Source organism: Podarcis erhardii (assembly GCF_964252035.2).
Source record: "Podarcis erhardii genome assembly, chromosome: 2".
Lineage (NCBI taxonomy): Eukaryota > Metazoa > Chordata > Lepidosauria > Squamata > Lacertidae > Podarcis > Podarcis erhardii.
Window position 1 is genome coordinate 55,005,442 of NC_138498.1, and position 25,353 is coordinate 55,030,794.

The 25,353-nt window shown below is 42.0% G+C and overlaps 1 protein-coding gene across 4 annotated transcripts in view; it reads right to left on the reverse strand.

The window, feature by feature from the left end:
* The window catches only part of SH3RF2 (SH3 domain containing ring finger 2), a 91,608-nt gene that overhangs the window by 9,078 nt on the left and 57,177 nt on the right, over positions 1 to 25,353 (reverse strand). For all 4 annotated transcript variants that reach the window (XM_081852079.1, XM_081852080.1, XM_081852077.1 and 1 more), the window contains 2 exons: positions 7,056 to 7,150; positions 5,484 to 5,654 (listed from right to left, as the gene is read on the reverse strand). In XM_081852079.1, coding sequence (XP_081708205.1) covers positions 5,484 to 5,654; positions 7,056 to 7,150 — 266 coding nt within the window. The remainder of the gene's footprint in view (positions 1 to 5,483; positions 5,655 to 7,055; positions 7,151 to 25,353) is intronic.

Here is a 25,353-nt window from a genome sequence, read left to right on the forward strand (position 1 = left end):
GCAGCAACTTCTGTCACTCTTTTGTTACCTTCCCGTCGTTGTTCTGTGCTCTGGAAAAAAATGATTTATGATTTAATAATGGGGCAGCGATTCATCAGAATAACCCAGGCATCCATTTATTATGACGTGATTTCCAAAGAAAGACACACAATAGCAGGCCTTTAAATTGGTGTTCATGATGGAGGCACTTTATGAAGCTGCTTCCGAAGTCTCTGGGCTCTGCTTTTGATTGTTTGTTTGGTTTTATTGGTGAAGCAGGGCCATGGTGTTTTCAGAGGCCATATCCTGGAGAAATGAGCCAGAGAGATGAAGAATACTCACCGGCTCATTTCAATGTGAAGGAGTTTAGTGGATAGCAGAAGGGATAATTCTAGGCCCAAAGTAGCTGTGGTGTCTCCAATTTAAACAGAGCAATTTCATGTGGTGAAATATAAGCAGGGGAAGAAATGAGTAAAAGCGTGTCCTCAGTAAAAGCAATAACATGGATAGTTAGGTTTCTACTAGGGCATTCCATATCTCTGACAAAAGACTAAAACTTGGCATTTTTCATTCAGTTTTCCTGTACTTCATATTGGGTTGCTCAGTTTTTACGTTTGCGGTTGAGATGATCACAATCAACTTAAGCTACACTGTGCCTAAGAAAGACAAATAGTTTTCTTGAACTTAAAGCAAGATGTGGAAAGAGTTGAGACCCATCTGAACTAACTCTGTATTCAGCATCGTGGTTGACAATGCAATCCTACACATGTCTACTCAGCCGTAATTTCCACTGAGTTCAAAGGGATTTACTCCTAGGCAAGTGAACATAGGATTATGGCCTGAGATGCACTGGCCAAATGACTCGGCTTGTCCTTCCTTTCCTTTCCTTTCCTTTGTTTCTATTGCCCATTTTGTCAGGCACAAAATATGACAAGGCCCCAAGTAAGTCCATAGAGCTTTTGTTTTCTTTTGTTCTGTGAAGCTACAGATCTCCTTATGTAGGTTTGCCATATTTCAGAAAGTGAAAATCCAGACACAAAAGTTGTTAAGATTCCCACCCCCTCCCAGACATTTTAACCAAATTTGAAAATTCTGCCTAGACGCCATTTTGGAAAGACGAATCCAGGCTATGTCCTGGGAATTCTGGATGTATGGCAGCCCTATCATATGTTTTTCACCACTGTGAAACCCTGCATTTATGTTTACTTGCACTTTTCACCCACCCTTCCTGCTGTTCCCCTACATTAACCCCCTAGAACATTCCCTTCCCATCTCATGCAGCGATAAAGCTCCCTTTTCATCTTCCCAACCCCATTTCCGAAGCCGCTTCTATTCTGCACCTCCACTTTGCATCCCTGTTTTCACCTTCAGCCCCATGTCTCCTTGCCTCTCCTTTTGTGCAACCCTCCCTCCTTGAACGCAGACCTCTACCATGGTGACCTCCTTGTCTTGTAACTACCAAGCACCCTTTCCACCTAGTGCTTCTGTCCTGGAGAATAACGTTCCTTTTACATTGCATTACCTATTGCATTGTAGAACTGTGGCTTCATTATTATTATTATTATTATTAGTAGTAGTAGTAGTAGTAGTAGCAGCAGCAGTATGAAGTTCCAGATTCAATGTACAGTGGTACCTTGGGTTAAGTACTTAATTCGTTCTGGAGGTCCGTTCTTAACCTGAAACTATTCTTAACCTGAAGCACCACTTTAGCTAATGGGGCCTCCTGCTGCCGCCGTGCCACCAGAGCACGATTTCTGTTCTCATCCTGAAGCAAAGTTCTTAACCTGAAGCACTATTTCTGGGTTAGCGGAGTCTGTAACCTGAAGTATATGTAACCTGAATCGTATGTAACCCGAGGTACCACTGTAATTATTCGGAACAGGTATTTCATTAACAAGCAAAACACCCATATAGGTGCAATCTCAATCAACTGAACTGAACCTCCTCTAACTGACAAGATAACCGACAGGCTTGCTCTGAAGAGTCTATTCACCATAAAGATACAAGTAACCTATGTCACCACTGTAAGTTCACAAAGAGAGAAGGAATTCCAAACTTCAGCTAAGGTGCTGGGAAGACCAGTTGCAGAATATGCCTTACAGGCTACAGGTAAACATCAGTTTCTAGGGGGATGAGAGGCATGGAGTGGGGAACATACCCAAAGATTCCCGCATTCTCCTAACTAGGCTCTTGAAAACCTGAACAACAAAACCTGACTTGTAGCAATAGAAATTACTGTTTGTTTTTTAGATATGCATGGAAAAAATAAATGTTTTGCTTTGTTTCGTCACCTGCTTTTTATGTTTCAGTCTTGGAGCAGGGCAATAATGACATAAAATACTACTACTAATAATATACAGGATAATGAAAACATTATACAAAAATTACAGGCTCTATAACAAGTCCAACAAATAACATTTAAACAATGAAGAACTCCATAATAAAACAACAAAAAATAATGAAATGACAACTCCCCTTGTCTTACTTGACTGACCCTCAAACAGGTAGGAAATTGTACTGCATTTAGCAGTTTCTAGTGATTTCAGACAGAACTGCCTTTATTATGAAGAGGAAATCTTTCAAAGACTGGATGAGACTTGTAAGGTGAACCACAGCAGGAGCAGGCTAAAGTCCACTGTGGATTTTAACTCAGTATATAACCCCCCCCCCCGAATACTTTTTTAAAACACACACACACATTAAAATTGCACTTTTCTAACTTGATTCCCAGCCTGCATTTGACCAGATTTCTACATGTCATCTACTTCCTTGGAGTAACTTCAACAACTCACTTTTACGGTGGCATTCACCTCTTCTGCTCTCTCACTTCAGAGTGAGGGAGGTATTCAGTGTAGGCCTATTGAGCATAATGATCTGGCTGAGTCATATTCACTCATTTCATTGGATCTCCTCTGAGAAAAACTTAGTTGACTCCTACCATAACAGTTTGGTGTGCGTGAGAGAGAGCCATGCTGGTTTGTTATGATTACATATGAAAATGGAGTTAGTCGATCTGGGGAGTTGTTCATCTTTGCACATATTCTGCCTGCACTGTCATCTATCTATCAGTGTCTATTTGTAATAGGTGCTGCTGGAAGCTAGAATTAATTTGTCAGGAGTCCAACCTGCCGAAGAGGAGCCATTCCTAAATAATTACATCATGGAATTGTCTGCCCTCTTTAAGCAACAATGTTATTTCTTACGGCCGGCATTTCTATAGTCTAACTCAGCCTGGTGCCCTCCAGAAGTTTGGTACTCCAACCCCTATCAGCCACAGCCAGTGGTAGTCCTAAACTTCTGGTGGGCACCAAGTTGGAGAAGGCTGGTCTAAGTCATGGTATCTCTATCATCATTTCTTATTCTATCTGACTCAATCAACATTGTTTAGATAAATGTTTTGCTAATTTGTTTCTGGTGACAAGAAGACGCGTGCTTCCGTCAGTGGTAATTAAGCAGTAATGGTAATGAACTTCAAAGGTAACTTCACTATCCACATATAAACTTCCTCAGAACATGGAGGCTCAGTTTGGATAGGTATCATGATTAATAGCTGTGTATCTTGTTGCTGGTAAGGAGGATGCAGGAGGACACAAACAAGCTGCATCTTAATTCACCCTTTGCTTTTTCACAGTTTCTGATTCTTTCCTCTTTCCCCTCTATTTATTATTATCTTCACTTGCCCCTTCCTCTCATTTTTTCTTCTGGGAGCCTCTATGGACCAGTATCTGAAGGACAGACTGGAAAGGGACTACAACTATAGGGATATGACTTTCATCTTCCACAATTTTTTATCCAACACTATTTTAAAGCTTATGTGCATTACTGTTCGTTGACACATGGCATGTGAAACATCCTTGCTTTTGTCTAACCTGAACCTCCGGTTGGCAGCAGCGTAGCTGGCCATTCAGGTGCCCGGTGCGGCGCGCGCATCCTGCAGCCAGGGGCGGGGCAAGCTGCTCATGGGGGTGGGGCGCACTGTGTGGAGCCTCTCTGCTACCTCCCCCTCAGCTGTAGGGCTGCTGAGGGAGAGGCAGTGGGCAGATGCAAGCCCCATGCTGCCGGTTTAGGCAGCCTCGAGCCTGCAGGTGCCCAAGCCACCATGTCACTCCCAGGAGAGACGTGTGGCTCGGGCATGCTGCAGGCCCTGCGGTAAGTGCCGGCCCCCGCAGTGTGGTGCCCAGTGCCAGCCGCGTGTTGTTACATTAGTTGACTGAGCTAAAAAGTTTCGTGAGCCCATTTTTTTTAAATATAAACCCCCCCCTCAGTTTCATGAAGCGGTTGGTCAGTTTCATGAAGCGGCCATGACCTCCAGGAGATGTTCTAGAAAGAGGCACAGTGACTGGGAGCTGATCATCCCATTCCTCATTACTTGGTGGTTGATTTTATGGCTTTAACCATTTTCCTATTTGGCTTCCTTCCGTGCTAACTGTTGGAGAATTCTTTCATATTGAATATAAAAGTGAGTTCTCATTAGTATAAACACAATGGTATATATTTTTAGCTTCTTGATGACTCATCTGAAATATCCCCTGGATGCAGGGGAGCCGACTTGGGCCCAGTATGGGAGCCCAGTGTGTGTGATGTCATGATGCCATGTGTGCCCCCCAGCCTTAGAACCTGACTTCTGGTGGCACCAAGAGCCCCCTATAGTTGGTGCCCCTGCCTGGATGGACCAATGAATACGCTGCATTGTAAAAAAGTCAACTTCAAATGTAAAGGAAGAAGTCTGCCCTGAGGGTCAGTTTGTATAGCCAATATGGCAGCTCTTACAGATTCAGTGGATGCTGGCGATAACAGTAATGCTAGGAATAACCATGATTTCATCTTTCAGACATAGGTAAAACTCCCATACAGTTCATGTGATTACTTGCAAATAGATGAAATAAGGGGTATTGTGCCATAAAGTGTCACTGACGATTCATACCAAATCTTGGATGAACATCTCATTCTGTTCTCTGGGCTTTAGCTGTGTTATCTTACCAGAAACAAAATTAGCCCTAGCTTTGATTCATTGCTGAGCCACTACAAAGCTGTTTTGTGCTAGGTCGATTAACTAATTGTTATAATAAATTTAGAATTTTGCTTAGAATTTTTGTACTTTAGAGTTTCTAAAATGTGTGTGGGCAGACCTACAGCCCCATTCCTGTCATTATCCAGTCATGTTGAGCCAAATAAAATTCAATTTGGGCTGCAGAAGTCCACATTGACACTTTTTTTGGTACCTCGGTACCTCGGGTTAAGAACTTAATTCGTTCTGGAGGTCTGTTCTTAACCTGAAACTGTTTTTAACCTGAGGTGCCACTTTAGCTAACGGGGCCTCCCCACTGCCTCCGTGCCACCGGAGCACAATTTCTGTTCTCATTCTGAAGCAAAGTTCTTAACCCGAGGTACTATTTCTGGGTTAGTGGAGTCTGTAACCTGAAGCGTCTGTAACCTGAGGTACCACTGTACTCACATATCTCCCTCTACCCCCATTGTCCATATATAAAAAGCATAAGCCAAACCTGAAAAGTGGAGCGACGTAATTGCTGGGGAAGATTCCAACCTTTCCTGTAACCAGCGACATTCCTTTTAGCCAGCCTTCATGGTATTTTCCCAAAACACGGATACCTTCTCCTTTTTGCAACTCTAGTTCGTCTGGACTGTGAGCTGCGTAGGAGTGCAGAGCAACACACCTGGTGAAACAGAAAGAATCAAAGAGTGACGCTACATAGTCGGAAGAGGCAGTTCCATTTATGCAATGCGACGAGGCGATGACACAACTACCTGCTCCAAAACCACGCTGGGATCTGTGGCTGTGACTTCTGCCAAACCAAAAGCACCGTGCCTGAGCCCTCTTCAAACAACGCTTCTACTACACAATGCAAGAATGTCCCAATAGCTCCTGAATAAGACTGAGGGAAGGCAACTCATCAAGAATGCTGAATGGATGGGTAAAAAATGTACAGGGCAGGGCACTCCCAAATGGGCTGGGTTAATGTGCTCCGTACCAAAGCAATAAAGTCAGGATTCAGAAATGCACTGAGATGCATGAGTGGAGGAAGAGACTCCACTCCAGCCCAAACAAGAGGTGTGGTGAACAACACAAAAGTCATGCCCACACCACACATTTAAGACACACAACTTCCCTCAATAAATCCTGAGAATTCTAGTTGGTCAAGAGTGCTAGGAAGTCTCACTCTGTCATGGGTAAACTACAGATCCCAGGATTCTTCAGGGGGAAATGTGTGCTTTTAATGTATGGCGTGGATGTGATCAAAGGAAAGATATGTAGCTGAGTATGAAACAGCTATGCAATTAGTTGGCAAGAACAGAATTCTTTTCAAAACCTTTAGCAGTAGGACAGCCTTTGCACACCTGGAATTCTCCAGATGTTCTGGACTTCAACTTCCATCAGCCCCAAATGGCACATACTGGGAAGGCTGCAGCAGGGAGGTTACACCTAATGATTCAGCACCAGTTTTTTGGTCCTCAGGTCTGTTGCCTGGGTACCTCCTTCCTGTCACATGACATTTCAGTAGCTAACCACCCAAAACTCACCCCCACCCCAGATATGTCATGGACATTCAGTAGAGCATGAGACTTAATCTCAGGGTCGTGTGTTCAAGCCCCATGTCGTGCAAAAATTTCCTGCATTGCAGGGGGTTGGACTAGATGACCCTCGCGGTCCCTTTTCAACCCCACACTTCTGTGATTCTTCAGGTTCTGCAACTCAAAAGCGATCACATTTACTAATGGGTCTCATAATTCTGGGAGCTGAATTTTAAACCGATCTTCTTGTCCGTGCTAAGTGTTTTGTATGCCCATGTGGGGTTCTCAGAAGCCAGTTTAAATTTCAGATTAACTTGAATGAAGTATCTCTGTAAAAAGAGTTGTTTCAATTTTAGCTGCTGCTTGTGGGACAATAACCCCACAAGGGCTTCTTCTTCATCATCCTCTTTTCTGTATTCATTTACTCCTGTGAGCAGGTGGGGATGGGGGACTGGCAGCATGTGGCATGGTTGCTAGGCAACAACATCTCCAGCCCTAGCCAGAGGCCCTACCCACCTAATGAATAAGGACTAAGTTTTACGTACATATTCACCGGCAGGTGTTGCTGTAAATGAGGCAGGGTGACAATGGCTGTCGGCTGCCCCAGGGGCCCAGGGGCCGAGTAATCGGAAGTGCTGACCTGTAAACAAGAATAAAAGAATCCAAATGAGCGCCTTTATTATATTCTCCCTTCAAAGGAAGTGTGCCTGAACACCAAGAACCCACAAGCCACAGGCCTCGAGGCAAAGCAGTGCATCCTGTTAAATGGAAGAATCCTGATTCACTCTGCTGTCTCTGCGGTCAAATGTCTTAATAGGGCTTTTAAATTTTTAGTCACTGATGGAGCAACGAACACGTTCGACCGGTTGGCTTGTTTTCTCATGTCTGGGATGATGAGGATTAGGCGGTCATCCCTGAGAGACTTGAAATGTGGCTTCCCTCAAGGTTCCAGTCTGTCACCTATGCTGATCAATGTATATGCATCCACTGGAGAAGCCACAATTAAGCACAAGATTGTGCCACATATGCCCACAAGCAACTCGTGTCTGTGTGTCTGTGTGTGCGTGTGTGTATTTATTGGGAAAACAGTGAGGGAGACTAAAACTCCCCATGCCATAGTCCCAGTCTTTATTAGATGCCCTGGCTGCTATTTGTAAAAGTTGCAAGAGAGTGAAAATTATATTCATTCCTACACATTGTTATGTGTACCGTAGTTTGGTCCTGAGCAGCATCTGGGCTGAAAATGAAATGAGAGACCACTTGCTAAAAGAGGGGTTTTAGCTAAAAATCAGAGAGCTGTGTGTGCTGATATAGTCCTTCAGTTCCCAAACTAATGGAATTTTACTCTTCAAACCAAGTCTCTAAGATGTAGTGCTTACCAATAAGGATACTTTTTTTGTGTTTCAACAACAACAACAACAACAACAACAACAGCTCACTTCTTACAAATACAATAAGGATACACTTCAGAAAGTAGTTTTGTCCAAGTGATTTCTTTGCATTAAGACAGATAGTGGGTTTCCTCCCCCCTGTATGGGTACTTCAGTGTATTTCTTCAGGGTCTACTGCTCCTACTAGTTGTTCCTTATATGAAATTATAGTTTTTATTTATATAACACTACCAGTGTTCATTGCACTCTTCAGAGTAACATAAGCCCAAGAAAGACAGGCCCTTGCCCAAGCAGCTTACTGCCTATATTTCATTAGCTACTGCCTTTGCTTCTATGCTAGGAAAGAGAAAAATGAAGCATTTGCATTGCCCTGTTTGGCTCTTCCATGATTAGGTTTAAGGATGTTGCTCAAATGCTGAGGCCAGTGAAAAATATATCATGATTGAGAAAGTGACTTTACAAAACAAAACACGATGAAACCTTCTCTCCATCTGACTTCTGCCATGACCGGGAGTCCTGATGCTATCATCTAGAAAACATGGGCTGGGTTCAAAATCATTATGATGTTGATCTGCAAACCAGGAATTTCCCAACACCATTTAGGATTATTTTTTTTAAAAAATAAATAAATTATGAATTATAAGCCTTTGGGATATATGGAATGATGAGAGCAAGGAACATGATTGTTTGGAGGAGTGAACAAAGAAACATGTTCATTAAATTTCAGCAGGAATCTCCAAGAAAAGTTCATTTACCGTATTTTTCGCTCTATAAGACGCACCAGACCACAAGACGCACCTAGTTTTTGGAGGAGGAAAACAAGAAAAAAAATATTCTGAATCTCAGAAGACAGAACAGCAAGAGGGATCGCTGCACAGTGAAAGCAGCAATCCCTCTTGCTGTTCTGGCTTCTGTGATAGCTGCGCAGTCTGCATTCACTCCATAAGACGCACACACATTTCCTCTTACTTTTTAGGAGGGAAAAAGTGAGTCTTATAGAGCAAAAAATACGGTATATTGCAGGCTATATATTCTCAGCCAACATAAATGCCTTTTCCACTTGAGGTAGATGCCTTGTTTTTCCTCTTTTCTTTCTTTCTCCCTTCTATCTTGAAATTAAAGAGTGCATTAACAGACAATCCTCTCCAGTAATAGGTTATTGCAACCGAGGGTGTAGAAAATCAACTTTGGTTGCCCTCCCCATCTCCTTTCCTAATGGATTTTCACATTCCCATCCCACCCTTATGTCAATTGCAATGTTCTAATGCCTTAAGAAGCACTGTAGGATTGAGCAAGCATACCTAAAATACTTAGAGGAGTTGAGCATTTTCCTGTTCTGTAAAGCATTTTGTAATTGACAAGGGTTAAGGCAGCAAAATTCCCACACATCCATTATATTGAATTCTTCAGGCCTTTAGTGCTTATTCAGCTGCATAGCTGCTAAGGCAGCCCTTTCTCATCCCACATTCCTCAGTAGCTTCCTAGTGAAGATCATCCATTGTGAAATAAGCATGGAAAGAGCTTAGACAGTGATGGCAAATAAGCAGAGACTGTTTTATGTTGGATTATCAAGATGGGTTTCTGCCTGAGTGCTGGAAATAAAGAATGGTTTTCACTGGTGAAGAAAATGACTCCGCATTTTAGAGTGAGACCAGGTTATCATTGCCACAGGTTATTCTCAGTCATTTTCTTCAAGTGCATTACTGGTTGTTCTTTATACTACCAACACAGGAATTGGGCCACTTCCTGTGCCTATTGCGAGTAGTTCAAATGCCTATCCCTGATCAAGACTGATGACAAGCACAGTACCAAAGCCGCAATGCCAGCACCAAACTCTTATGCTGGAGAGAGTCTATAGCCTCTGATGCATGACAGATGGCCACCCAAACTCTGCTTAAAAACCTCCAAGGAAGGAGTGTGTCCACCATCATCTGAGGGAGTCCATTCCACTGTTGAACAGCTCTTACTGTCAGAAAGTTCTTTCTGATGTTTAGCTGGAATCTTTCTTGTAACTTGAAGCCATTGGTTTGAGTCCCACTCTGCAGAGCAGGAGAAAACAAGTGTGTTCCATCTTCCATGCAACAGCCCTTCAGATATTTGAAGATGGCTATCATATCATATCATCTCTTCTCAGTCTCCTATCCAGGCTAAACATACTCAACTCTCTCAACTGTTCCTCATAAGGCTTGGTTTCCAGGCCCTTGATCATTTAGGTCACCCTCCTCTGCACATGTTCTAGCTTGATGATATCCTCCTTAAATTGTGGCACCCAGAACTGGACACTGGCACTGTAAGTTAACCTTATGAGATTTCAGAAGTCATAATTGAGAATTGTGAGCTTGGCGTTCCCACCTTGAATTCCACTGCCCATCTCATGGGTGAAGGCAGTGCTGGTGTATGCACTTGCCAGTCTCTGCTGAAGCCACTAAACTACTGATTCCCCCTTTTCTCTTATGTCTCTTGAGAAAAAGAGGAAGAGATGGAAATACCCCCTGTAGTCCAGCCTCTAATCCACTTTTTATTTGCATGGAACCAGCAGAGAAGGGTAATCAGCCCAAGAGTTTATGTCACTCATTTTCTTATCTGTATTTATTCCAGTGTTAGAGCTGTCTGCAAAACCAGCCTGTATTTTTTTTTTATTAGCTTTTAGCAGATAACTGATGTTGCTTGCCTGCCTTGAGAGACGAATGGTCACTGAACAGCACAGTTAACTTATCAGAGAAGACACAGGCAGGCGTGGGTCTCTGAGAAGAAGCTAAATCAAATAAAAATTTCCTAGAAAATGCCCGTTGGAAATGCAGGTCGTATAGAAGCATCAGGGCTACCACAAACATTTAGCAGATAACTAGAGGGCCTCAGCAATTACTCACCTCATGAACTGCTGCTGTTTGTTTTGTGAACTTAAGCTTTAGGAAAGCTTAAGCTGTATAAATGGCAAAGCAAAACAACACCCACTCAGTACAAAGACTGCCTGTTACAATGAATTCTGACTAAAGAATGATGTAATTTAGTACACAAGAAGTGTAGTTGGCTATTAAAATGCACACCAGCTTTCTGCAGCCAGAACCTGGTTAATGTGGTACTCTGGTACCATACCCATGTACAGTGGTACCTCTGGGTTACGTACTTAATTTGTTCCTGAGGTCTGTTCTTAACCTGAAGCACCACTTTAGCTAATGGGGCCTCCCACTGCCGCCGCATGATTTCTGTTCTCGTCCTGAAGCAAAGTTCTTAACCCGAGGTACTATTTCTGGGTTAGCGGAGTCTGTAACCTGAAGCGTCTGTAACCTGAAGCGTCTGTAACCCGAGGTACCACTGTAATGAGGAGAAACTCATTTGCCACCATGTGCTGAAAACATAGAAGACAGCTATGTATCTTGTTTTTCTTTAACCCAGGGGTCAGCAAACTTTTTCAGCAGGGGGCTGGTCCACTGTCCCTCAGACTTTGTGGCGGGCCAGACCATATTTTGGAAGAAAAAAAGAATGAATTCCTATGTCCCACAAATAACCCAGAGATGCATTTTAAATAAAAGGACACATTCTACTCATGTAAAAAAACACGCTTCCCAGACTGTCCGCAGGCTGGATTTAGAAGGCGATTGGGCTGGATCTGGCCCCTGGGCCTTAGTTTGCCTACCCATGCTTTAACCAATGCAATTTTACTGCAATGGCAGCCCTGAGAAAGCAGAAGCTTATCTCTTCACTTCCACCACTGTAATTGGAGTGGAGGTCCATCCCACTAGAAAGAGGAGTCATAGGGGAAAAGTCCCAATTGGATCAACAGGGACTTTTCACGTAAGGTGTGTCTCTGTGTGTGTGTGTTTGCATGTGAAATATCCATTCTGGTTGTTATTGGGGACTGGAGAGATAAGGCTCCTTCCCTTTCTCCCTTGCCACTTTCACAGTGGTGTTCACATGTTACATTCCATGAGTATATATTCTGTGCACACACATAGTTGAACTGTACACTCATACAGTTACTCACAAATAATGTACAGCAAGTGAACAGTTTGTGTACCAGAGTATGCAATAGCTGAGTTGTACAAATCAACAAGTATACATTCTTTCACACAAACACATGCACACATGCAGAGTCACCTTGTATGTGTGCTCAATGTAACAAGACAGCAGGCCTAGTGAGAATTGGGCTCCCCCACTTCTGTTGTGGAAGGATGCGGGTGGTGCCTAGGGCTTGCTGATCAGAAGGTTGGAGGGTCGAATCCCCGCAATGGGGTGAGTCCTCATTGCTCAGTCCCTGCTCCTGCCAACCTAGCAGTTCGAAAGCACATCAAAGTGCAAGTAGATAAATAGGTACCGCTCCGGCGGGAAGGTAAACAATGTTTCCATGCACTGCTCTGGTTTGCCAGAAGCGGCTTCGTCATGCTGGCCACATGACCCAGAAGCTGTACGCCGGCTCCCTCGGCCAGTAAAGTGAGATGAGCGCCGCAACCCCAGAGTTGGTCATGACTGGACCTAATGGTCAGGGGTCCCTTTATCTTTACCATTTACCTCTGCTGTATATTAAGCACATGTCCAGTGCAGCCCTTACTACCCAGTATGGAGGTGGGTGGTGATGGGGGGAGATTCCACTGGAACATAAGGATTGTACATAACACATATTGATCCAATCTAATGCATTATTTTCTATGTGTTTTCTTGCCCAAAGCCTGCTTTGAACAATCTTTGCAAGGTTGTAGACTAATTAAGTAGCAAATTAAAGAACACAGCACACAAGGTCTCTTCACACATTTAGTAAGCATGTAGGGTGCAGGGAAGAAGGATCTTTTGCAGGTCACCCAGTTGAATGTAAGACAGCCTGCAGCCGACTGCTTATCAGGCTCTCTTCAGCTAAAAGTCTGGGTGCTTAGGGCAATGCCTGCCATGATCAAGCTGGATTCCTTCCTAATAGACAACTAAAAGATAATGTTAGGCATATAATAAATATCATAGAATACCTGGAAAGGAAGAATGAAATCCCTGCAGTATTAATTTTTATCGATGCAGAAAAAGCATTCGATAATGTATCATGGCAGTTCCTATTAAAGTGTATGGAGACAGCAGGGATAGAAGGTGCGTTCATGGAGGGAATCAAAGCAATTTATTCAAGTCAAAAAGCCAAACTGATTATTAACAACAATTTATCTGACACGTTCGAAATTTCAAAGGGTACGAGACAAGGTTGCCCCCTATCACCGCTTCTATTCATAATGGTATTGGAAGTAATCGCAAATAAGATAAGGAAAACACCAGAGATACAAGGAATTAGAATTGGGGTGAAAGAATTCAAATGGAAAGCATACGCTGATGACTTGGTAATATCATTGGAGGACACAAAACAAAGTATTGACAAAGTCCTGGTACTTCTAGAGGAATTTGGGAAAGTAGCGGGCTTTAAGTTAAATAAAACTAAAACTAAAATGATGGTTAAGAACATGGGGGAAGATTTAAGGAGGCAGTTAGAACTTCAATCTGGAATCAAAGAAGTAAAAAAGGTAAAATACTTAGGAGTGTGGCTAACGATGAAAAACATAAATTTAATGGCCGATAACTACATAAACACTTGGAAGGAAATCCAAAAGGAACTAGATATTTGGAATAGGATAAAACTCTCCTGGTCAGGTAGAATGGCAGCAATTAAGATGTGCATACTGCCGAAACTATTATTCTTATTCCAAAATGTCCCGGTGATTAGAGGAAGTGCAATATTCAAAAACTGGCAAAAAATTCTCTCTAAATTTATATGGCAAGGCAAAAGACCAAGAATTAGATTTAAATTGTTAACGGATAGAAAAGACAGAGGAGGATTCTCGGTCCCAAATTTGAGACTGTACTATGAAGCCTCGTGCCTTTGCTGGCTTAGAGAATGGATTACCTTAAAAAACACAGATCTACTAGATTTAGAAGGCTTCAATTTAAGATTCGGTTGGCATGCATATCTCTGGCAGAATAAGGAAAAGGTGCATAAAGGCTTCTCAAATCATATTATCAGAGCAACATTGTTAGAAGCATGGGAAAAGAATAGAAAACTGTTGGAAAAAAATACCCCCTGGTGGCTATCGCCTATTGATATCTTAAGTATTAAAAAAATAAACATAGAAGGTGAGAGATGGACCTACGAAGATCTGGAAAGAGCAGAAAGAGGATGGAAAATTAGACCATACGAAGAGTTAAAAAGCAAATTAACAGGCTGGTTGCAGTATCATCAAATTAACGCCTTATGGAAGGAAGATAAAAAGATCAGGATGAATGAGAAAAAAATCTAAGTTCCAGGTAGAGATAATAGAAAGTAAAACCAAACTGCTATCTAAAATGTATAATCAGCTATTAGAATGGGACACCAAGGATGAAGAGGTCAAGGATGTTATGGTAAAATGGGCAATAGACATCGGATATAATTTGGATTTTGACAAATGGAAGAGGTTGTGGACTAAAGGAATGAAATTTATGGCCAGCACTACCCTTAGAGAAAATATGGAAAAGATGATGTACCGTTGGTACATCACCCCTGTGAAATTGCAAAAAATGTATAAGACTGGAGATAAAAGGTGTTGGAAGTGTAAAACCAAAGAAGGAAGTTTCTACCACATGTGGTGGAAGTGTGAAGAAATTAAAAAATTTTGGGAATCCATATATAACGAATTGAAAAAAAATACTTAAATACACTTTTGTTAAAAAACCCGAAGCCTTCCTTCTGGGAATGATCGGAGACGAGATTAAGAAAGAAGATCATATAATGTTTCAATATGCAACTGTAGCTGCCAGGATCCTGTTAGCACAAAATTGGAAAACCCCAAATATCCCGACCATTAAAGATTGGCAAACTAAATTATTTGAATATATGGATTTGGCAAAAATGACACAGAATATCAGACAGCAAAAAGGTACAAAACTACTAGAATACGCGGAGATGGACAGATTGACGGGGAAAATTAGATATTTAAAAGACCTAAGGTTCATTGAGGACTGGGGGAAATTTGTGGAAAATCTGGAAAATATAAGTGAAGGTCAGATAATGCTAGTTGGGTTTAAAAAAGCTCTGTGAAAAGGTTGGAATATTGTCTAAAGAGAAAAAGAAGGAAAGAGAAAATAATGTCAATATAAGCCAGGATTTGTGTGAATTTGTTAAATTTGGGTATGGATGATTTCAGGGGAAGCTGAAGGAAGTCTTATAGAAAGAAATCTGCGACAACAAGGTGTAAACTGCTTTATTTTTTTGTTTGTTATGATCTAAAAAACAATAAAAATTATGCAAGGAAAAAAAAGTTTATTGACGATTGGACTAAATTTATAACATACATGGAAACAAATTCTAGAGATATAAAAATCACAGTAGGTTTAATATAATCCTTGTGATGTGTAGATGATATAAAATGAAAACTGCAGAATGGAATTATTATTTTACATAACCCAAAACTGAGATGGAGGGAAGTCAACCATTATTTGTTGTTAACTAATGTTTGTCTTCTGGTCTGTTTGTTTTTTGTTTTGGTTGATGTTTTTCTTTTTTCTTTGGTGTGTTTGTTTATTTTTCTCCCCCCCCCCTTTTTTTCGTTGTTTGGTTATAGAAAATGAATAAAAAGAATATTTTTTTTTTTAAAAAAGGGCAATGTCTGCCATTACAGCCATGTCCTCTTTCACACGAGAGTGCTACAGATCTGCCCAAAAATGTGATTTTGCCATTTTACCATCCAAACGACATAAACTCAACAAAAAAGTGAAATATCCATCACTGTTGGGTGTACGTTCTTTGGCTTTAGCTGACTTAAATTAATCCTCCTTACCATAGGCTCAGGACTAAATTACATGTTGCACACAACCGCCTGTAACAAAGCCCCAACTTTCTTTACTGAAAAGCAGTCTGTGGAAGCTGCAATTTTGAGGAGTGGCAGAGGACAGGGAGTGCTTATTCTTATCTCCAACCCGCTATTTTTCAGCTCAAAATCCCCTACAGCTGCTTTTCAGGGGTTTGACCATTTTTAATTTTAAAGAAGCCAAGGCTTTGTTATGTGAATTTTTGTCCTTAGTACACAAGGTCTAGGATCAAATGAGGTGACAGTGCTGTTGGTAGGAGAGGTTCAGCAGGGGAGGGAGGAGGCAGAAACTGTCCAAGGGTTGGTCAATGGGTAGGTAGCCTGTTTGCTTGTGGCTGTTGCATGAGTAGCCAGAGAGTGGTATGTGAATGGCATGCATGAGTAGGGTCTGTATGAGCCTTTATGAGCATTGTGAATGAATGAATGAATGAATGAATGAATGAATGAATGAATGAATGTTTATTCAGGGGACAGCATGTGAGAGAGTGAAGGGGAAAACGGATGGAGAAACATTCAAGAACCCCACATTTGGGGATATCAATAAGTAGCCAACAACATCTAACCTCCCCACAAACTTTGTGCCAAGAAATCAAGATGAATGTTCAAGGAGTAGGTTATATGGAAGTTATTGGAATCCTGATAAAAAGTTTAGTTTCCAGGACAGGAACTGTAATGTCGGAAGAATGACTTCTACAAGTACCTGACACAGTGCATCATAAAAAATATAATATCCTCAGAGACACTTGTGGACACACTCCCAGGATTAAAAATTACAATGCTTAAGGCAGGCATGTTTCATAAAGGGTGATACTGTTGTGTGTTGTCTCCTCCTTGTTCCTCCCAATGCACTCTTCCTCCACCCTAATTCCTTTCCTGTGCCCACAAATTTACTAATTACCCGATCTGGCCCTTTGCTCTTATCTGACGTTTACATCCTACCAGCACTGCCTATTGCTGCAGTAGGGAGAAATTCAGGAGACACACTTTTCTGAATTGCTTTCAGAAAAGGGAGTGAAGAGAGATCGCCAGTAATGGAAAATACTTAAGAATTTCAGATCAGCAAAAAAAGAAAAGGGGAGAAAAAGCAATTATAGTGGAATTTATCCACGGAGCCAGAGTTAATATATTGCACACATTCTCTCTTCTCTGCCTCCCTTTCTAATGCCAAGGTAGTTGGAAGTTTGGACCTTTGCCTCTCATCGCTTCAAAAATATGTGGCTTAATTATCAGGCTGGTGCATTTATTCCTCACTGGCATTTGAAGCAAGTGCTTATTGTTCAATCACAAATCCTACCACTTTCTCTACTGCCAGTAACAAAATAGGGAAACTGTGAATCTCCCCTTGCATTGCTCTTGAACTTGGAGCAAGGCAAGATTAGCCAACCTGCACTACATTTTGCTTCCAAGATAATTGAAGGGACTTCTTGTAACCATCCTGCAATTTCTACAGTGGTTTCAGTGGGGTTTGAATTATTAGAGGATTATGCAGAAAGCTTCAGCCACACATGCAGTTGGATTTATGCTTTATGTAAAGCAAACCTTTACATAAAATGACAGGACACTATTGAAGAAGAGCAGATAAGCTTTGTGGTGTCCATCACTTAAAAATAAAAGGGATGAACATTCCTTTGTTTGAATGGTCTGACAGCGAAATGCTTGTTTTCTTTACATAGAAACGAAACAGCAAAAAATATTAAAGTAAAAAAATGAAATAAAAAATGCAACGTCCAGTGATGAGGAGAAGAGTCAGAATGTAAAGGTTGTTTCCTGCTTGGCAGGGGGTTGGACTTGATGGCCCTTGTGGTCTCTTCCAACTCTATGATTCTATGATTCTATGACTTGGGGGAGAAATATCTCAGCTCCTGTTCTTCCTCCTTAGTTCTTCAGAGTGACAGTGAGGATCATTTATAAGGGAAAAATCAGCTGTAGAATTAATAAGTGGAACCTGGGACAAGCAAACTGAGGTACCTCACCTCCTAACAGAAGCACTCCTATTTCAGCTGGTTAGCCGTGACCTCTTCCAAGGTTCTATAAGCTGTAAAGAGCTCAAGCACAAAGCTGTTCTCCCCTGTTTTCTACTTCCTACTGATATTTAGCATTCCTCATTGGACTGTTGTAGTTTTTTTGCAGGGGTGAGGGTTGGAGAGGCCTTTTGCCTCTTTAGTTTTTGTAAATATTCTGCAAACCTAGGAGTTACCCTGAGTATGCTAATGCCTTCCCCTTGTTTCACAGTGGCGCCATTTTGACTCCATTTCTGTTGGCAGTCACCACCTGAAAACAATAAGTGGAGCTACCTTAAGCACTGAGCATTAATAAACACTAGCCACAAAGTATGATAATTTAGAGGCTTTTTTGGGGGGGGGGGGTTACTCTCCAACAATTGTTCTATCTCAGCCAGGATAGCCACAGAGATATGTTCCAGGGAAATATTTATCTGCCAATATTCAGGAAGCAACTTATTTTTGGAATTTCAGTTCCTGCTTCCTCTGTGTCAACAGAAAAGCATTTATTGTGTTAGGTGACCCGGAAACTACAAATCCAGAATGCAGCAGCTAGACTGGTGCCTGGAAGCGGCCGCCGAGACCATATAACACCGGTCTTGAAAGACCTACACTGGTTCCCAATATGTTTTTGAGCACAATTCAAAGTCTTGGTGCTGACCTTTAAAGCCCTAAACGGCCTCGGTCCAGTATACCTGAAGGAACGTCTCTACCCCCATTGCTCTGCCCGGACACTGGGGTCCAGTGCCGAGGGCCTTCTGGCGGTTCCCTCGCTGCGAGAAGCCAAGTTACAGGGAACCAGGCAGAGTGCCTTCTTGGTAGTGGCACCCGCCCTGTAGAACACCCTCCCACCAGATGTGAAAGAGAAAAACAACTACCAGACTTTTAGAAGACATCTGAAGGCAGCCCTGTTTAGGGAAACTTTTAATGTTTAATAGGTTATTGTATTTTAGTGTTCCGGAAGCCACCCAGAGTGGCTGGGGAAACCCAGCCAGATGGGCGGGAAATAAATAAATAAATAAATAAATAAATAAATAAATTATAATAATTATCCACAGACCATACAAGAGGCTTCTTCCATGTGGTGCATTTGAGTTTGCATTGTATTGGTCCCACCACTGTCCATCAGGTCATGCTGCTGGACTCCTAGGCACCACTCATAGTCCCACCCATTCATGCCCAGGGATGCCCCCATTTTTGTCTGTGAAATACAGAGGCATACCTAGGGGTTGGCGAAACCAATCCCTACTGGGGGTGCAGGCCTGGGTGGGGGATTCAAAATTAAAACACCTATCAGACCAAGGGGTGTATGATGTATATGTGTGTGGCAATGCGCCACCGCTATCCCGGCAACATAAAATGTGTGAGAAGCTTCCCATCCTTCTTGCACAGCAACAGAAATGCAAGTGAATCTTTTTCACCCTGCTTCACCTCACCCTGATTCTAGGTGCTTCAAGTACTTGGGTCACATCAAATGTAGAAATTTCTAATGTGGCTGTTGTGGTAAAGTGATGTTTTTTTCAGGTGTGTGTGTGTGTGCGCTGATGCAGCTTCTTGCCAGGGGTGCAAAGGACCCTAATGGAAGTCATGTTTTAAGCTAAGTCCCAGTGCAGTCCGATAATAACAGTATATCCCCCCTGTCGGCAAATAATAACTGTCAATCAATAATAACTACAATCATTTCATACGCCTATCCCTATTTGACTTTTATGTCTTTCCCCTGGACGCAAACCCAAATTAACTCAAGCCAACCGTTTTGTTTCTTTCAGTAAGCCAAATTAATTTGGTCTCTTCTCCTCTTCCTCGTGTACAGAACAAAGAAACAGTGCTACAAAAGAGGGAAGGGAAAAGAAAAACCCACACTACAGTATTTTCAAAAGCAATTGGTTTTAGTGCAGAGGTGAGCAGCTGCCACAGAGAGAGACAGACAAAGCCAAAGACTTGTGGGCGTTGCTGACTCGGGCAGTTTCTATCATTTATAGGAGCAAAGCTTCATCTTTTGAGGAGTGGCACCCTGCGGCAGAGAGTACATGTTGACTTCTAGGGCTTTAAATGACAGCCTCACCTATCTTGAGAGAGGATTTTTTCCTCCCTCCTTACTTCCAATCCCACAGAGAGAGTATAGCTGTTTTGGACATATCCCCACCACAGGTTACTCAGGATATTATTACACAGCGTGCAGGATGACTGTAACACTGTCACCCACACCTTTTGTTCTGAGCTTATTTTCTGCTTTATTTATCCACAGAAAAACGTAGGACTTTTCGGCAGCCCTCTAGAGAATGAACAGAAAACTCAAAAGAAGATACCATGAGCGCAACTGGTTTTTTTTAGCCCATTTACATCTCATTACACCCTACAACCTTTCGTTATAATTAAAGGGTGAGTCCTACATCCTCAGTTTTATTAAAGGTTTGTTTGTGTATTGCAGAAGAGTGTAAATACTTAGCATCTTGGATGTTTTTCACTCAGGTACAAGAGCAGGAAATGCAAATGTATCTCACCAGCTGTAAAAAAGCATGTATATTAATCAGATACTTTTAAAAAAAGAACACATGGATAAATATATAACTGGGGAAAGCCTGGGCTCCAGTTTATGTGGATTGTGTGTCAAAATACTTAGTATTTTAGCTCAGGAGAAAGTCCTCCTGAGTTCAGTGGAGCTTACTCCATATGTAGCACACACAGGAATGCTGATCGAAAGAAAAATGCTCAATAACTGATACATGTATGCCTTTATAATCCACATCTCTCGGTGTGTTTTGTACTTGTCAAAGTGGTCCTTGGTCTGTTGCAGCAGAGAAGAGAAAGTCTGGTGGCATCTCAAGTCTAACAGGGAAATCCTATGCCTGGTGACTCAGAAGTCAGTCCTATTAGAACTGCAGGTTAACTAACATAATCCTACATGAACCTTTGTAGACAAGACAAAACAAATTCCTTCCAGTAGCACCTTAAAGACCAACTAAGTCAGTTCTTGGTATGAGCTTTCGTGTGCATGCACACGAAAGCTCATACCAAGAACTGACTTAGTTGGTCTTTAAGGTGCTACTGGAAGGAATTTGTTTTGTTTTGACTATGGCAGACCAACACGGCTACCTATCTGTAACTTTGTAGACAAGAACACACTTCATGGTACATCTGATGCAGTTGCTTCTTGCCTCCAAGCACACATACCACAAACAAGTTGAGGTGGCTTTCACACACAGAGGTTTAATTTCTCCTGTACTATTTATGTGAATATGTGATTACTGTTCATACAGAATAGAGAGAGAGAGAGGAAGAGAGGCATTTGTAATGCAAATGAACATCTGGCCAATGTAGGTTGCTTATTTGCATTTCAAAGAGGTGCAAAAAAACCCCTTTAAGGCTGCATTCTTGGGCAATTTACCTGGGGATCAAGCCCTGCCAAATTTAGTAGATTTCACTTCTAAGTAAACACACAGAGAATTGAGCATGCCCAGCTCGTGGAAGTTCATCCTACGAGCATTTCAGTGAAAGTGTCCTGTTGAACTGAGTGTGCAAGTTTTCGAATGGAGCTGCAACCTTATTGGCATGTGAGCAGGAGGCAGGCACCCCATACATCAGGGGTCGGACCAGTATTATCAGAGTTTTCCCAGCGATAATGTGACAAAGAAAGCAGTTTGGGGCAAATTATAGTGGAAGGTCTTGGTTATAGGCAGGTGACTTTGTTATAAAGGGCTAATTGGCCCTTGCCAACGAGATGGGAGAACAGTTGAAAGTCCCTCTGAGACAGTTTGTAGTTTGCAACTGGGTGTCAGGCGACAGCTTCACAGCATATTCATCTGCCTCCTTTGCCTGCCACAGCTGGGGGAAAAGATGTGACAGCTGGCCGAACTGCATGGAGAATTCCAATCAGAAAACAAATGGTTGTTTGCAAGAGGCCACCCTTGGGATTGTTGAGCCAAAGGCAGAAATAATGGAGTCGCATCTGGTGTTAATTAAACAAAAGGACTGCCGAGGCCAAAGATTAAGAAATTATGAGTTAACTCCCCTTCCTCTTGAAAAGTATGAGTTTTGGATTGTAATAATGAAATTTAATATGCATGCTGAAGGTCCCCCTCTCCACCCTTTTTCATTTTCATTCTAGACCCTTATTCATGCATGCAATCATGCAAGTGAAGCTTCTGTTTTGAATGAAAGCTGGAATTTAGCGGTGACATTTCAACAGGGTAAGTACAGCTAAGTATGCTATTGTCAAAACCCCCTCTGTGTGGAATTTATGCTCGATTATGTTCCCCATTCCAGTCCTACATATATTTATTTGAAAGGAAGTTCCATTGGTTTCCCTACTTCTAAGTAAACAGGTTGAGGACTAGCGCAGAAGCTAGACTATGTGGCACCAATTTGATAGCTGGCAAGTAACTATAATTTAAGGTGGCCAGGAGACAAGGGTGCTGCATCATTCTTTAAATGGTAGTATAGAAGAGGGAATTTTGCATGATAAGCTACACCTCTTCTACCCCCTCCCTCCTCCCCAATCATTCTAGTTCTGTGTCTTCTTACTCCTGCAAAACCAACTTTCCATTCGGATCCACTATACACCTGAGGATCCAAAAGGGGTTCAAAATGGCCTAAGAGTAGTAAAGAACTTCAGAAGGTATAGTGCAAAATTTCTAATTAGGAACTATGATCTTCTGTAATATAGGAAACAGGCATGTACAGAGTCCATCTCCCTTGCCAATGTGGTATTTCTGTATTTAATAACATGATTTCAAAATACAACAGCATTCCTTTATCTTTCTTTTTTTAATTTTTTGAATCCTAGTAACAGTGATTATGATAGATAAGAAATATCATTATATAGCCAATGTTTGAGTTCATTTCATTTATATTTATATTTAATATAATCTCCTGGATGAGACTTAACCCATGGCGTACTGTGGAAATGAGTTAACCCCTTTTTTGCACAGATCCAAATAAAGTAAAATCTACCATAAGATGATAAATCAAATACACATGAAACACACATGAGCTCTTTGCAGTGGAGCCTGTTCTCTATGAACCAGTGACTGCATTTTGAATTCAGCATGCCATACAATCCTATTCCCGTCTACTCAGAAGAAAATGTCATTGAATTCAGTGGGACAGACTCCTGGATAAGTGTACACAGGATTACAGCCTAAATGTTCCCAAGCACAGAATTTCCTCCGGAAAGTAACATATGTCAACAGTCAAGACAAATTCTGACCAGCCTTATGCTTCAGGGACTAGACAAAGAAATGTACAGTGGTACCTCGGGTTACATACACTTCAGGTTACAGATGCTTCAGGTTACAGACTCCGCTAACCCAGAAATAGTACCTCGGGTTAAGAACTTTGCTTCAGGATGAGAAAAGAAATCGTGCTCTGGCGGCGTGGCCACAGCGGGAGGCCCCATTAGCTAAAGTGGTGCTTCAGGTTAAGAACAGTTTCAGGTTAAGAACAGACCTCTGGAACGAATTAAGTACTTAACCCGAGGTACCACTGTATTCTCTTTTCAGTTGAAATAATCGTATCAGTTCCTTGTTCCATTTTTTCTATCAGTGCAGAAAACTGTGTAATTATACCTCCCTGCTTTTTAAAAGAAAACATTTTCATTTAAAAATAAAGGATTGTATTATTATAAAGGAAAAACTAACCTCTCAAAAGAGCCAAAAGGACTCATTCCATTAAGCTGGCATCAACGTGGTCAGTCTTGAGCTGCAATGCTGGGGAAACTGAGAGCCTCACAACTCACCAGAGCACAAAAAGCAATTTACCAGGTCCACACCCAAAGCTCAGGAATGCATTGAAGGCCAAACACCTCCTGGGTGCCTTCAGGAACTCAGCTTCCTTATTAATTTCTGAGGTAGTTAGGATTCTGAGCAGGCATTTAGAAGCATCTCCTGCGTGAATTTCATAGCTCATTCTGCCAAAAAAGTGACTGTCTCCCTCCAGCCCCTCCATTCAATCCCCAACAGAACTCCTATACATTTTACTAGTTTCATACCCTCCATATGTCCTAATTTTCCAGAAGCCACCCCGGCTTCTGGTTTGATTTTGGAATGTCCCTATTTCCCCTGCCAGTGCTGCCGCTGTCAAGCTCAGGGAGGAGAATGAGCTGGCGCTGGTCCCAAGCAGCAGTGGCAAGCAGGGTCAGATTTAGGTGTGATGAGGCCCTGAGCTACTGAAGGTAATGGGTCCCTTTATATGTTCAGCTGTCCTTTGTCAACAACAAATTGTCACTGTTTTATGTGTTGAATATATGCTATATGGTACTTTATGGACCTAATAGGTATCTAAAGCCATTTGCACGTGCAGAATGTAGGTACCCTATATATAGAAATAAGCAAACTAGTGATATTTTAGGGAGCAGGCAAGCAGGCAGGGCCCATTACAGTCATACCTCGGGTTAAATACGCTTCAAGTTGAGCGCGTTCGAGTTGCGCTCCTCGGCAACCCAGAAGTAACGAAGCGCGTTACTTCTGGGTTTCGCCGCTTGCGCATGTGCAGACGCTCAAAATGACGTCATGCACATGTGCAGACGTGCTGTCGCTAGCTACATTTACCTCTAGATGTGAACAGAGCTCTGGAATGGATCCCGTTCATATCTAGAGGCACCACTGTACTTACATCATGGTAGCCAACACAACACAAAACACTGTTGCAGTATGTAGGTTTTATTTTATTTGCTTTTTTAGCTTATATTTTGGAAATGTACATCCAGGTTTTTTCCTTTAAATTTTTTTGGGGCCCCCAAGAGAGTGGGGCCCTAAGCTATAGCTTGTTTAGCTTATACGTAAATTCAGCACTGGTGGCAAGGGAGCATCCGGTTGCCTCTCATGACTGCTGCTGCCAGTCTCCTCCCTTGGATAACTCACAGTGGCTGCTGGAGAGTGAGCAAGGAGAGGCTGGCATGGAAGGAAATAACAAGGACTTTGAAGTGCAATAGTTTCCAACTGGGAAAGAACCGAACCTCCATTCATTCATTTTGTTCCCTTTAGGAGCACTACTCAAGTTGATCTGCTATAAACTGCAGCAGCCTGACCCTTGGCACAGAGCCACTATATATATTCTCTCTCCCTCGCCACCCCCCCCCCCGGCCAAAAAGCCAGTATTGTTATAATTTCATTTTCTATCTGCAAGTCGAGAAACGACTGCAATGAAACAAACATCTTCCTCTTTTACCATCCTTCTGCTTTATTCTAAAATGACAGTAAGGAGCAAATATTTGTAATTAAGTTAAGGCATGCAAATTAATAAATATGGTTAGCCAAAGCTTGAGTAAAGCTCAGGGAAGTATGTGTCTCTTGCTATATAATTAGAGTCTTGTGAAATGCATCATCATCTCGCATATGCCATCAACGAGCTGGCTTTTTCCTCTGTGTTATCTTTTTCGCAGCTCTTTCCCCATCCCCTTTTCATTATATGTACAGCACAGTTGTGAATCTCCATCCTGGATTAATGAGTGGCAAAATAGTTCATTGCAGCCTGTTCTAATCTAATGTCATTAATTCAGCTTTAGAAGAGCACTGATGTGACTGAAAGCTGATAGCTACTGTTTTTCAATGACCAGCATGCTTGCCTACCTAGGCAAAAGTATTGCAGGGTGTTCAAATTACAGAGAGAGGGAGCAAAGGGGTCCTGGCTTGCTTATCATTT